Source organism: Mustela erminea, chromosome 10 (genome assembly GCF_009829155.1).
Source record: "Mustela erminea isolate mMusErm1 chromosome 10, mMusErm1.Pri, whole genome shotgun sequence".
In the NCBI taxonomy this organism is placed as follows: Eukaryota; Metazoa; Chordata; class Mammalia; order Carnivora; family Mustelidae; genus Mustela; species Mustela erminea.
The window spans coordinates 90,734,476-90,748,182 of NC_045623.1; the positions used below are offsets into that span (position 1 = coordinate 90,734,476).

A 13,707-nucleotide genomic window follows, 5' to 3' on the forward strand; every position below is an offset into this window, starting at 1 on the left:
GTTTCATTCAGCCTGTTGTTCTGGAGAGATGAGCTCAGAGCGGATGGACAGATGGCCTGATGAGAAGTGTGCTGTGGGCTTGGTTTCTGCCCCACCAAAGAAGAAATTCTTTAAAATAGCATTTCCCAATGGGAGGGGCACGGAAAACTGACCCTGAGAGGGGGTCCCCAAGAAACAGGTTTAGTGCCTTGTTCTCTGGTTCTCCCAAACACTGGGACGGAAGCAAAGCCTCAATGCTGTAGCCTCGGTGCGATCCCAGGGCAGCCAGAGGAGCGGGAAGTGGCAGCGGGACAAGAAAGCAGGGAAGCAAATGTGACATGGGATGTGGGGCATCACTGAGCCAGCCACAGCATCACCAAGAGACCCCCTGCTGCTTGCTCAGTTCCATGAGATGTTTCTAGCAGGTCATAAAGAGCACTGCTCAAACCGGTTCATCAGAAGGAAGGAGGGAGGGAATTCTGTCTCTGTCTCAGGATATAAGTCTGCCTCCCAGAGTGTTAATTCCCTTGCACTTCTGGGTTTCACTTCCGGTTCCCTCCACCTTGAGGCAGCTGCAGGGGTGAGGGGTAGGCTAAAAGGCACACCTGACTGCAGGTGTTGGGATGAGCAGAGCCTCCGGGCCCAGTTAGGTTGGACATGGGTGCTGGCTTGACATGGTTGCTGGTGCGGCTGCTACTCTCACCACAGGCGGCCCAAGAGCGGCTCTGTGGGAGCCCAGCCTAATGCAGGGAAGGCCGAGCCAGCCACCAGAGCTAGGGGATGGGTGAGGCAGAGACCAAGGCTGAAATAGCATCCAGGGTCTCCAGGATCAAGGAGCCAAGGGGCCAGTAGAGAGGTGAGGCTGAGCGGATCCAAGGAGGGACTTACTGGGTCTGAGATGCTGCAAACTTATGCATTTGAGAAACACTGCAGAGTCTGTCCCATGTTTTGAACATTGAGAACACAGCAGCAAGGTAAGAGCTCTGAGCAGTCCTGCCATAAAGAAGGCGATTTAACCTTAGACAGTGATTGGTCCATCTAGTTCATGGTGTTTGAAATACCGCCGCTTGATATTTCCTGGTGGATTGAGTATTTAACCCAACATTTCCCAGCTTATTCATTCACGGGATGTCATCCAGAACTAGTATCCTGTGGAGTTCACTTTACAAAAGTGCTTTAAACCCATCACACCTTTGTCCATTCTTATTCTGGGACCAAGGCTCACTCAGTCCCTAACTTTGAATTTTTAAAATTTTCTCTCATTTCTAATCCTTTCTCAAGTTACTATTTTTTTTAACCAGTTACGGTGTCTAAATGGGGTGTATCTCCTGAGAGGATGAGGGCCCCCACATGTAGGGTGACATTGTGTGGAAGTCAGTGGTGCAGGCTGTGACAAGAATTCACCTGAGGTGGGACATCTGGCTGGCTCAGCTGATAGAGCATGTGACTCTTCTTCCTCCTCCTCTTCTTCTTTTTCTTCTTCTTCTTCAGATTTTATGTACTTATTTGAGAGAGAGAGTGAGCAAGCACAAGCAGGGGTGAGTGACAGAGGGAGAGAGGGAGAAGCAGACTCCTTGCTGAGCAGGGAGCCTGACGTTGACGTCGTTTCCATCCCAGAACCACAAGGTCATGACCTGAGCTATAAGCAGACTCTTTTTTTTTTTTTTTTAAGATTTTATTTATTTATTTGACAGAGAGAGAGAGATGACAAGTAGGCAGAGAGGCAGGCAGAGAGAGAGAGGAGGAAGCAGGCTCCCTGCTGAGCAGAGAGCCCTATGCGGGGCTCGATCCCAGGACCCTGAGATCATGACCTGAGCCGAAGGCAGAGGCTTTAACCCACTGAGCTACCCAGGCGCCCCTGAAGGCAGACTCTTAACCTACTAAATCACACAGGCACCCTGAGCATGTGACTCTTGATCTCAGGGTCATGAGTTCAAGTCCCACACTGGGCATGGAGCCTACTTTAAAAAAAAAAAAAAATCACCTGAGGCAGAATAAAGGAGATAGAAGTTTACTGAATATACCTGGAAGGGAGCAGAGGGCAGGACAGCAGAGGCCAGGCTGTCTGCAAGGAGGCAGGGGTCGCCGCTGTTTATAAAGGAGGAAGGTGAGACAGTGTGGTGAGGCATGGAACCTTCCCCCTTTTTGGTACTTGTGCCGTGTTATAAGTAGCCCATTGGTTACTTCAGGCCTATGGATATTTTGAGGGGGGGTCCCCGTTTGCCTAAAAGCGGCCCCTACACAAAGTAAACAAGTAAACAAAACGGGCTATGGATTTAAGAAACTGCTGCATAATGCTATTCTGAGTTGGGACTGTGCAAGGCAAGGAAGAGAACACTGCGAGCCCCTGGATGCCCAGGCGGCCCCCTCCTTGGAGGTAGCCACTGTCGTGCCTTTTTTAGGTAATCACACACTTGCTTTTCTTTATAGTCCTGAAATATCTTCCGATAGGCCATGACCGATGGAATTTCCGGACAGAAAGAGAAAGGTCTCCATCATTTTGAAATCACAAGAATCAGTATTACAACGTGTCCACATTCTGACTCCAGGTTGCTGATTACGTGAGAAAAGGCGTAACAGTCCACTATCTTCTGGACTGATCTCTTATCAGAAAGAACAGAGAAGGCAGTCAAAGCTAGTAGACAATGTTTTAGTTCCAGGGAAGTATCTCTTGATTGCAAATGGGAAGGTCTCTACTTGGCCACACAAAGGGCTCTGCTTATTCTCGAAAACCAGAACACTTAAGGGTAGTACGAAAGGCTCTTGATCAAAAACTTCCTTTAAGGGGCCCCTGGGTGACTCAGTGGATTAAAGCCTCTGCCTTCGGCTCAGGTCATGATCCCAAGGTCCTGGGATAGAGTCCTGCATCAGGCTTTCTGCTCAGCCGTAGCCTGCTTCCCCCTACCCCCCACCCGCGCCTGCCTCCCTGCCTATTTGTGATCTCTGTCAAATAAATAAATAAGATCTTTAAAACAAACAAACAAACTTCCTTTAAGATCATTGCTGTAAGAAAGGAAAGCTTCAAAGGGGTTATACCAGTGAATCTTCAATATGGTTCCATAGCCTGCTGCATTTGAATCACCAGAAAAAGTTAAATTTTTTTAATGTTTATTTTTTATTTTTTAAAAGATTTTATTTATGTATTTGAGAGAGAGAGAGATCCCAAGTAGGCAGAGAGGCAAGCAGAGAGAGATAGGGAAGCAGGCTCCCAGCTGAGCAGAGCCCGATGCGGGGCTCCATCCCAGGACCCTGAGATCATGACCCGAGCTGAAGGCAGAGGCTTAACCCACTGAGCCACCCAGGTGCCCCAGAAAAAGTTTATTTTTCCCTAAACCTTTAATTTGGGAAAATTTCGAGCATATGGAAAGGTAAAGAGAATAGTATAATGTACCCATCAGTCAGTTTCAACAGTTTTTGACACATTTGTTTCATCTCTATCATTACCCATTCCTAGCACTGAGATTATTGGGGTGTAAATCCCAAATATCAAATCATTTTATCTTTCAATACTTTAGGTAAAGGTACTTTTTTTTTATTATTAAAGCTTTATTTATTTGAGAGAGACAGAGGGGAGAGAGCAAGCACAGGTGCTGGAGGGGGGATGGGCAGGGGGAGTGGGGAGAGAGAATCTCAAGCAGACCTTGCTGAGTGTGGAGCCTGGCACAGGGCTCAATCCCACAAGCTTAAGATCATGACCTCAGCCAAATCAAAAGTCAGACACTTAGCAGACTGAGCCACCCAGGTGCCCCTGGAATCTCTATTTTTAAAAATAAAATTCCTTAGGTTGAGGTCTAGGAATTGCTAGGTCATTCCCTTAGGCCTCCTGGCATAAAATAAGGGGACCTAGCACTTTTTCACTGTATCAAAGTGTTGACTGGTCATACTCTTGCAAATCAATTAAAGTACATCTTGGAAAGTATTAATTTAAAGGAAAATTGCCATAAAAGGTTTTTACAAAATGAATACATACATCTGAATCCAACTTATAAATCTGCATCTATTAAGACTTACAATGTGCTCTGAATTGAAGGGAACGAGGGACACAAAAAATATGTTTTTGTTTTTTTTTTAAAGATTTTATTTATTTATTTGACAGAGAGATGGCAAGTAGGCAGAGAGGCAGGCAAGGGGTGGGGGGAGCAGGCTCCCCACTGAACAGAGAGCCTGATGCAGGGCTTAATCCCAGGACCCTGGGAGCATGACCTGAGCCAAAGACAGAGGCTTTAACCCACTGAGCCACCCAGGCGCCCCCAAAATATGCTTTTTAAACCGTAAACATTTGCCATCAAATAAGTCATAAGATTCTTTTTTTTTTTTTTTTTTTTAAGATTTCACTTATTCATTTGAGAGAGTGGATAAGTGGGGGGAAGCAGCAGAGCAAGAGGGACAAACAGATTCCACTCCCCACCCCCACCCCCACCCCCCACTGAGCAGGAGCCCCATGTGATTCCTGGCTCATTCTGAGGCTGGATCCCAGGACCCTGGGATCATGACCCCAGCCGAAGGCAGACACTTTACCCACTGAGCCACCCAGGTGCCCCAAGTTGTAAGATTCTGATTGAGTTAGTTTGATGCAGCCTTTTGGGAACCTGCATTTTAACACCTTTTCCAGGTAATGCTGGATCTTCTGGTTCTTAGATTATACCAGGAAAACCACAAAGCTTAAGGTAGACCTTTCTCACACTCATTGACCACAGAAGGTGGAAAGGCACTCAGTGGGTACCCAGTCTGGGTAGGCATGGTGCTGCCACCCTCACTCCTCACACCTGGTCTCCAAATAAAGTGACTCTTGTCCAGGAAAGACTGAAGGAACCGCTTTATCCCCAATGGTGTGGGCAAGTAGCTTGCAACTTAAACACTTGTCTACCTGAAGGGATGTAGCCGAGCCATGGTCCCCTAGACCAAGCGTACTGGGGATGATGAAGTGACTGGGCTGAGAGGTCAGCAGTCCAAAGAGTTTTCTATATAATAGGTCCCTATCAGAGTCCACCCATAAGGCTAGGCCATAAGGTCCCGACACCCGCGCCGAGCCCCAGCGAGAAGACAAAGCTTAAAGTGGGTAGGGCACCAAGCCAACCCAGTCGGGCCAGCTTCTCTGGTGGAACACCGCGTACAGCACCTTCCAGGGGCTTCCGTGAGCGGCGGAAGGGCGGGGAAGGGAGGGGGTTGGTGGTGTCGGTTCTCTGCAGATGGGGACTGCTGCTGAAGGCTACACTGCTCTACATAGGGCTGGAGATAAAGCTACTCCAGATAGTAATCGGAGCGCGAGCGCGCGGGAGGGGAGGAAGAGGCGCAGCTGCGGTGGCTGGGATGGGCCCGTGCGTCACAGCCAGTCCTAAGGAGGGCTCCTGCCCCAGCCCGAGGGTCCGCATGCCCCGCCCCCAGGAGACCCCCCACCCCGCCCTAGTCTGAGCAGAAGGACGCAGCCAACCCCAGGAGCCTTCAGCCTGAGGGGACAACACACCTAACTTCAGGAGCCACATTCCTGCTCTCAGGGGACCGAAAGCGGATTTCAACAAACCGAGATCCAAGAGCGCCTCGGCGGGCTGTGGCCAGCCGAGCGTAGGGGACAGTGCGCGCAGCAGTCGCCTAGTCCTAGTCACGTGGGGTGGGCTCCTCGGGCCCCAGGGGCGCTGAAGACTGGGTGTTCGGGGGCAGCGCCGGGAAAACCTGCGCAGCCGGCCTCCCCTCCCCCTTCCCGGCGGGCTTTTGCACACGACGCGCAGCGAGCGGCTTCACACGGGGTGGCCGGGGCAGGATAAAGCGGGCGGGCGCGGGGCGCAGCTGTGGGCGCGGACTGTCTGGAGCGGCCGGAGCAGCAGCGGAACGGCCCCCAGCGTGGTCCGGGCGGGAGTTGCAGCGCGGAGCAGCAGGCGGGCGGGAGGCGCGGGCGCAGGGGCGCGGGGAACGGCGCGCGGGGCCCTCCGGGCAGGTGGGCGCGCGCTGCGCAGCGTCCCGCGCGCAACTTCCAGGGCGCACTGGGCACGGCGGCCGCGCGCCCTCCCGGACCCAGCGCGGGGCATGTGGGGCCCCATGGAGCCCACGGAGAAACAGCATCTGGTGGACGCCAGGGTGGGAGCCCGGTAAGGCGAGAGTCTGCGGAGCGGCGGGGATTTCAGCGGCTCCGGACGCATCTCCTGGTTTGCCGTTTACAGTGGACGGTTTTGCCGGAGGCTTGAACTGGGACGGGGAAGGAGAGGGAAAAGAGGGAATCGAACCTGGACGCGGGGGTGGGGGGTGGGGGAGCTCCCCCGCCCCCGCGGCTGAGCACGGATCCTGACCCCTGCCCACTAGTGGGCAGTCGCATGCTTGGAGCCCTGCCCTTGGCCCGACACTTTGCCCCCCGGGCAGCTCCGCCCTGGGAGGCCCTGTGTCCCCAAGTGCGCGAGAGGGGCGTCTGCTCTCCTAGAGCTTGAGTTCTGTTCCTTCTCGGTGCTTGGCTGCACTGGCCCTGCCCCATGGCCGCGTCCCAAGGTCTTTTCCTTCTCCGTCTTTGACCCGGGTGGGGTGGGGGAGGAAGGAACACCCTGGGCCAAGACCTCAAGACCCCTGGACTGGTCATTTCCCCAGCACCCCACTCCAAACACGAGTTTTTGGTCACTCCTCAGCTTGGAGTGCCCTTAGGTATTCCCTGAATTGGACGCGTGGGAACGTTTGCCAAGACCCCAAAGAGAGATGGGACTGGAGTCCGGCCTCCTTGCCCCCAACTCAGAGCTGAGTCGGGCCTCTCCCATCCTCTCTGGCCAGGTCTTACACGGGATCTCTGTGGCAGGAGGGGACTGGCTGGATCCCTCTGTCCCCATCTGGCCTGGACTTGCAGGCCATTGATCTAGTCACTGAGAGTAATCATTACTGTCATGCCCAGAAGGGTCCTGGCAATCACTCCGACCCCAAGAAGGAGCGGGCCCGGCGACAGCTTTATGTGGCCTCTGCCATCTGCTTGGTGTTCATGATTGGGGAAGTCGTTGGTAAGAACTTTTGTGCTAATTAAACGAAATTGGGTGCATGGATAGTATCATGATCTAAAAGTTTTTTCTCCAGGATGTTCCCAGTAATATTAATTAACTAATAGCCTTGGGGCATCTGTCTGGCTCAGCCCAGAGCATGCATGGCTTGATCTCAGGGTCTTGAGTTCAAGCCCCACATTGGGTGTGGGGCCTACTTAATTAAAAAGAACCTACGAATAGCCCCATTTATTGAACATTCACTATGCTGAGTCTTTTACATGCAGGTTATTTCATCCAGTTCTCATGACACACTAATACTATTATGGGTGGTGGTCTTATTTTATAGTTGGTGAAACGGAGGCAGTTAGGATTAAGTAATCTGCCCAAGATTATGCACAACCAGTGTGTAAGGGATGGCCTGGATGCCGAGAAGGAAAGAGCATTTACCGAGTGCCTCCTAGGCTTTACAGGCCCTATTTGAACTTGATTTTCACAATTCCCCTCTCAGTAGATCGTGTCAGTCCCATTTCACAGATAGAAGTTGAGGCTCACAGGAAGTTAGTGACTTGTGCATGGTTACACAGCTCATGGGTGGAGAGGTCCCAAATCCATGGTTTTTCTCCAGACCCCATGGTTTGCCTGCTGCACACACAGTCTGAGAAGTTGACTCCATGGGTTGCTGATAAGGCCCCTCCATCTCGGGTCCTGCCCCTGCAGGTGGGTACCTAGCTCACAGCTTGGCGGTCATGACCGATGCAGCCCACTTGCTCACTGACTTTGCCAGCATGCTGGTCAGCCTCTTTTCTCTCTGGATGTCCTCCCGACCAGCCACCAAGACGATGAACTTCGGCTGGCAGCGAGCTGGTGAGGACCCCGGTTGGGGTGGGAATGGGGTTGGAAGAGGGGGCAGGTCAAGATGTGGGTTCTTTCGTGGCTACAGCAGGTAGATCCCTGAGTGAGGCCGGGAGGGTGACTTGGGGTGGGGAAGAGAATGTCAGTTTTAGCTTCTGTCGTTTGGTAGCTCCCAGTCTGATGGGAGAGCCCTGGTCCCCTGTTCTCTGGGAACCTCCAGAGGGAACCTACAGGGAAGGAGAGTTCACCTTTTTTTTTTTTAAAGATTTTATTTATTTATTTGACAGAGAGAGATCACAAGTAGGCAGAGAGGCAGGCGGGGGGGGGGGGGGAAGCAGGCCCCCTGCTGAGCAGAGAGCCCGATGTGGGACTCGATCCCAGGACCCTGAGATCATGACCTGAGCGGAAGGCAGAGGCTTTAACCCACTGAGCCACCCAGGCACCCCGAGAGTTCACCTTTCTAAGAAATGAAATGGCCAGACTTCAAGAACAAATGACTATGGCATTAACTCTGCACATAATTGCATATGGAATAATTTCCGGGGCAGGGAAAGGTCAGCAAAGCCTACTGGAAGATAAAGGCTTTAAGCCCCCTTTAGTTCATCTCTGGGCCGCACTATCATTTTCTTCTTGCCCCAGTCTCTCCTCAGAAGCCTCAGTTCTTCAGCTGAGCAATAGGTACATATTTTAGTAAGTCAGTTTCTTCACAAGTAAAACAAAAAGGGTTGACCTGGGTGACTTAAGTTCCTTCTAGCTCTGACGTCCTCTGAGGTTGTAAGGCGTGACCATGCCAGCCATACCTTCGGCAGAGCCCAGGTGGCTCCAGACCCTGACTTTGCAGGGATGGGGCAGGAGGATCGTGGAGGGCTGGGGAGGCCGCCTCAGTCTTAGGGCTGCATGCTAAGATGGGTGTTGGGTTCTTCCTCAGAGATCCTGGGAGCCCTGCTCTCTGTACTGTCCATCTGGGTCGTGACTGGAGTGCTTGTGTTCCTGGCGGTGGAGAGGCTAATCTCTGGGGACTATGAGATCGAAGGGGGGACCATGCTGATCACATCGGGCTGCGCTGTGGCGGTGAATATCATGTGAGTGTCGCTTCCGTTCCCTGTGAGTCCTCCTTCCCACTTTCCACACACATGTCTGCGTGCCTGCTCTCAGCAGAGGGAGGCCATGCACAGGCCACAGGATGAGAATTTCCCTAGTCTGAGCTCTAGTTTCTGGAATACCTCAGTTCTGCCTGAGGCCTAGGCTGGAGCCGTTGAGAGCTGGGAGTCTGGGGTGGCATCAGCTCGGCCACCTTCCCACCATATGTGTGCGGGAATAAACAGGGAGCCTTCATACCTCAAATGGGAAGGGGTCTAGCTCTTACAGGAGCAGATGTCTGTAAGGGCAGAATCCAAGTTCTTTTTCAAGCCGCTGGCCCTAAAAGTGGTGTCAGTGAGAGACAGAGTATGTGGAACATGGGTGTCTTGTTTGGGCTTCCTCTCCTGGCTCAGTGGTCTTGGGCAAGTCACTTCCCTCCCTAGGCCCCCGATGGGGGGAACAAAATGACCTCCATGGTGCCCTCCTGTCCTGAGAGTTAGCATCTGTGTGCCCGGATTTAGGCTGGCATTGGAACTGAGCCCATTCTCCCATGGTGCTCTGAACGAAGGCCATGGTGGTTGGGATCCTCACCAGGCACAGGGAACAGGCAGTTTGAAGATTAGGATTTTTGTCCCATAGGCAGGCCAGCCCTACTGGGGGGCCTCTCCCTGCTACGTCAGTGAACGCTTGGCTTTGTCTCTGCTTCTGCAGAATGGGGTTGACTCTTCACCCGTCTGGCCACTGGCACAGCCACGACCCCAGCCAGCAGCAGGAGAACCCCAGTGTCCGAGCTGCCTTTATCCATGTGATTGGAGACTTTCTGCAGAGCATAGGCATCTTGGTGGCGGCCTATATTTTATACTTCAAGGTCAGAGCTGGGGACAGAGGGAGGAAGGCTGGGGGGTGGTGGGAGTGGGCAGGAGAGTATACATCAAGTGGGGGCTCCTCTCTACACATGGCCCTTCCCAGGTTCTAGCTCCCTCCCCGCTATATGGGGAGAGGAAGGAACATTTTTACCCAGTGCCTACCAAGTGTCAGCACCTCCGATCTTCACAGTAATCCTGAAGAGCAGCTGGTGGTGTTTCTGCAGCTCAGAAAGGTTCAGTGACTTGGATGGTGTCACACAGCTGGGAAATTGTGGAGTCAGGTTCAGACCCCCAGGCCTGCAGGCTGCCGATGCATTGCCCACCGCACAGAGAAAGAGTGGTGTAGTGGAAAGAGCCAGGTGTTGGGATTGAAGCATGGCTCCAGCCCCTGAGAGCCACGTGATGGATAGTCCCCTTGCACTCACTGATCCTGTTTCTCCACCTATAGAATGAGATGGTGGACCATTGGTATCTAGGATTCCTTTTAGTTTTGTTCACACTTCAGTCCCTTGGGCAAGGAGGGGTGGGAAGGGCCTGTCTTATCCTGAGCTGTGATCTCTCCTGCCTGTTCCTGTGAGCACAGGATAAAAGGCAGAGAACTGGGAGGCAGAGCCCGGGGTGAGGCCTGTACCCACCCCGCAGAGGGCTCCTCTCCCCACCGCAGCGCTGGGTGGGAAGGGAGAGAGAGGCTGAGGTGTTGGGTGGTGAGCCGCTGCTCTGCCTTCCCCTTTTTCTGTAGCCAGAGTACAAGTACGTAGACCCCATCTGTACCTTCCTCTTCTCCATCCTGGTCTTGGGGACAACCTTGACCATTCTGAGAGATGTGATCCTGGTGCTGATGGAAGGTAACCTGGGCTTGGGGCTCTCTTTTTGTTCTGGGCTCTCCAGTACTAACAAGTTTGGTGGGGATCAGGGTGGGGGGAGCAGGAGAGTCCTAGCACATTGGCAGGGAGCCATGGTCTGGAGCCTTGCACAGGCTGGAAAACCTCCTGGGGCCCCAGGCCAGTCTTGGCATCAACTGGAGCCCTCAGGTGTGACTGTTCCTGGAAATTTGACCCTGACCGAATCTTCCCTTCCCTCTAGCCCCAAGGTGTCCCCCTCCCTGCTGGGGTGTGTCCTCCCTGTCTAGTCAGATTAACTTCTAGGTGGTGTATACCAACAGCTGCTCCGCCCCTCCCCCATACACCTCTGCAGTCTCTAGCTGCCTCCCCTTGGGCAGAGAGGGACAAGGATTCTGCCTCCCGTTGCACAGGTGGCAGACTGAGGCTCAGAAAAAAAGGGTGGTGGGTGTTGGACAAGACTCCCCAAACCCCTCCAGCTCGTTGACTTCTTTTCTGAGGCCTCTGCTCAGGTGCACTTGGCTCAGCTGGGGGCAGGGGGTCTTATTCTGCACTGGCAAATGGTCCACCCTGAGTTGCCACAGTCACCAGCTTTCTTGTGCCCTAGGGTCACGGGACCCTGGGGCTATGTGTGGCCAGGGTGCAGTCCAAAGTTGGGTGCTGATGTGGAGTCAGCCGGAGTGTTTGGCTGTGATTCAGAGCATTTTCCCCCAGAGTGTGACAGCCCTAGATAAAAGTGATGATGCTGATGGCCCGTGTGGGCGCGGGGGGTCCCCTGATGCCCATCTTTCCTTCTCCTTTCTGTTCGGGAAAACAGTCATTGGGCACTTGCTCTGGGCCAGATACTGTTCTAGGCACTGAGGATACAGCAGTAAACAAAGCAGACCATCCCATGCTCGTGGAGTTTCCGTTTTAGAGGGGGACATGAGGAAGGGACTGACAAGGTCATTTCAGACAGTGTCAGGCATGAGGAGGAAAATACAGAAGGGTAGTATGATGGAGATCATCTGGGGTGTGGGGGCAACATCAGATTTGCTGGCCAGGGTGCTCAGCAGAAACCAGCAGGGGCAGGAGGGAGCAGGCTCCTTCAGCCCCTATCCCCGCCCCCCTCAGGGACCCCCAAGGGTGTGGACTTCACGGCTGTCCGGGACCTGCTGCTGTCGGTGGAAGGGGTGGAAGCCTTGCACAGCCTGCACATTTGGGCCCTGACCGTGGCCCAGCCTGTGCTGTCTGTCCACATCGCCATCGGTGAGTGGCCAGGATCCTCAGGGCGGGGTGAGGGACAGAGGCTGCCGGAGGCCTGGGGCCATCCCTGAAGCACCCGAGGGCCTCACAAATCTGCAGCAATGCGGCTGGTTTTGAACTTGGCCCCACGCGGAGTACTTTATAGACCTTGTTCATTTGGTCATCACAGTCATGCTTATAGATGAAGAAACGGAGACTGGGGCTTGGGTGGGGGGGTCAGGTCACTTGCCCAGGCTCTGACAGTGCCTAGGTGGCAGGGCCAAGATTCCCAGCCTTAAAGCCAGGGCGGCCCCTGCTCTGGAGGGATGGTACCAGGTGTGGGAACTGGAGGGTGGCCCAGTGCAGGGATGGGACTGGGCGGGGGGGAGGGGTGCTCCCTGATGCCTGTACCATGTCCTGCTGTGGTTAGGGAATGAGCTAGGCTCCTGATCGTTCCTCAGGGCCCGAGTGAGTAAATCGTTGTCCAGTGCCTCCCCTGGTGTGTCCTCTCTGCCCCTAGCTCAGAATGCAGATGGCCAGTCTGTGCTGAAGGCAGCCAGCACCCGCCTGCAGGGCAAGTTCCACTTCCACACCATGACCATCCAGATCGAAGACTACTCGGAGGACATGAAGGACTGTCAGGCATGCCAAGGCCCCTCGGACTGACTGCCTGGCCAGGTGCCAGCGGAGGCATGGACAGGACCTGCAGCCGCTGGGGCTGAGTGTCCCCCAGGCCCAGCTGGGACTCGGGCTCCCCTGGCTGTATTATAAAGCGGGTCCCTCTCCTGACCTCTCCTCTGTGTCGAGTGTGAAGGAACCCATCCCCTGCCTCCCCCATCTGACTAGATAGCCAGTTTAAGGATGGAGACGTGGCAAGTGTAAAGCTAGTATGACCCTGCTCCTCCAACTTCTGGGTTGGTGCCTGGCAGGGCTGGGTTTGGGCCCCATCCTCATCTAATGCCTTCCTACACCAGCTTCTGGAAAGGCAGGGAAGCACAGTGGGGGGGAACAGAGGGGAGACTGGCTCCAACGTCCCCTTGCCCGCCTGCCTTATTCCTTATGTCAGTCTGGCCTTTGCCTTATGAATCTGTGAAGAAGCCCTTCTCCCTCTGCCTCTGACACTGTGGTGTGATTAAGCCTTGGGGGTTGGGAGTTGTGAAGACCCTGCACTCTCTGACCTGTCCCCCTGAGATGGGAAACCAGTGGGCACCTGAGGCCTGCCTGTGCCTTAGTCATTTCAGCTCTGAGCCACATTTCCCTTTCCTGGAGGGAGGAGGCTTCTGACCATGTCAGGACCTGGCCGGCTGCTTCTTTCCTTATTCCCCCAGCCCAGGAAGCCTTGTCCCGGTTGGTTGGGGGGTGGGTGGCAGCCCCACAGCCCCACAGCCCCTGGCCCACTTCTCTTGTCCTGATAGAGTCTCAGGGATCTCAGAGCCTGACTTCCGTGGGCCAGCGCTGTGGCTGGTGTGGCCTGACCTGCTCCGTTGGTGGCACAACGGATGGGAGGCATTGGCTTCCTGAGGCGTATGTAGATTTCTGAATTAGGGGCCACTTGTGTTGGCAAGATACAGAGGGGAGACTTGTCCCTAGTCTCACAGAGAAAGCAGCCACCTGACTCATTAGGTGGCTCTTAGGTCTCAGAGAATGAGAGACTAAGAGTGAACCTACCTCACAGGGTTGTTGTGAGGACTGGAACCAAAGTCTGTTAAGCACCTGGTGTTGTCTGAAGAGTGCGTACTTTGACTATCATGCTGGAAAGGTAGCAGCCTGAGGCCACCTTGCCAAAGAGCCAGGTGGGCTTCTAGCCTCCCCAGGGGCAGCACTGATTTTGTCTTGCCTCTGCCCTGATTCGTGGCAGGATGAGGAAGGCTTGGTCATTTGGCCTTCCTCTGTGCTTCTCTTTTCCCATCTACGAAATAA

General features: G+C 53.9%; 1 protein-coding gene across 2 annotated transcripts; it reads left to right on the forward strand.

The window, feature by feature from the left end:
• Positions 1-5,924: 5,924 nt before the first annotated feature.
• SLC30A2 (solute carrier family 30 member 2) lies at positions 5,925-13,504 on the forward strand. 2 transcript variants are annotated; one of them, XM_032302281.1, is made up of 8 exons: positions 5,925-6,062; positions 6,727-6,947; positions 7,644-7,790; positions 8,707-8,860; positions 9,570-9,726; positions 10,464-10,569; positions 11,677-11,811; positions 12,308-13,504. In XM_032302281.1, the coding sequence occupies exons 1-8, from the start codon at positions 6,001-6,003 to the stop codon at positions 12,451-12,453; spliced, it is 1,128 nt and encodes a 375-aa protein (XP_032158172.1). In that variant the 5' UTR covers positions 5,925-6,000; the 3' UTR covers positions 12,454-13,504. The 2 variants fall into 2 exon arrangements, with proteins under 2 accessions (XP_032158172.1, XP_032158171.1); XM_032302280.1 differs by having other exon boundaries at positions 12,313-13,504.
• The last annotated feature ends 203 nt before the right edge of the window (positions 13,505-13,707 follow it).

Coding starts and splice junctions, on each gene's coding strand:
- SLC30A2 (XM_032302280.1), top strand. CDS start 6,001: ATGTGGGGCCCCATGGAGCCCACGGAGAAACAGCATCTGGTGGACGCC. Junction 6,063..6,726: donor GACGCCAGGGTGGGAGCCCG/GTAAGGCGAGAG, acceptor CTCTCTGGCCAG/GTCTTACACGGGATCTCTGT. Junction 11,812..12,312: donor GTCTGTCCACATCGCCATCG/GTGAGTGGCCAG, acceptor CCCCTAGCTCAG/AATGCAGATGGCCAGTCTGT.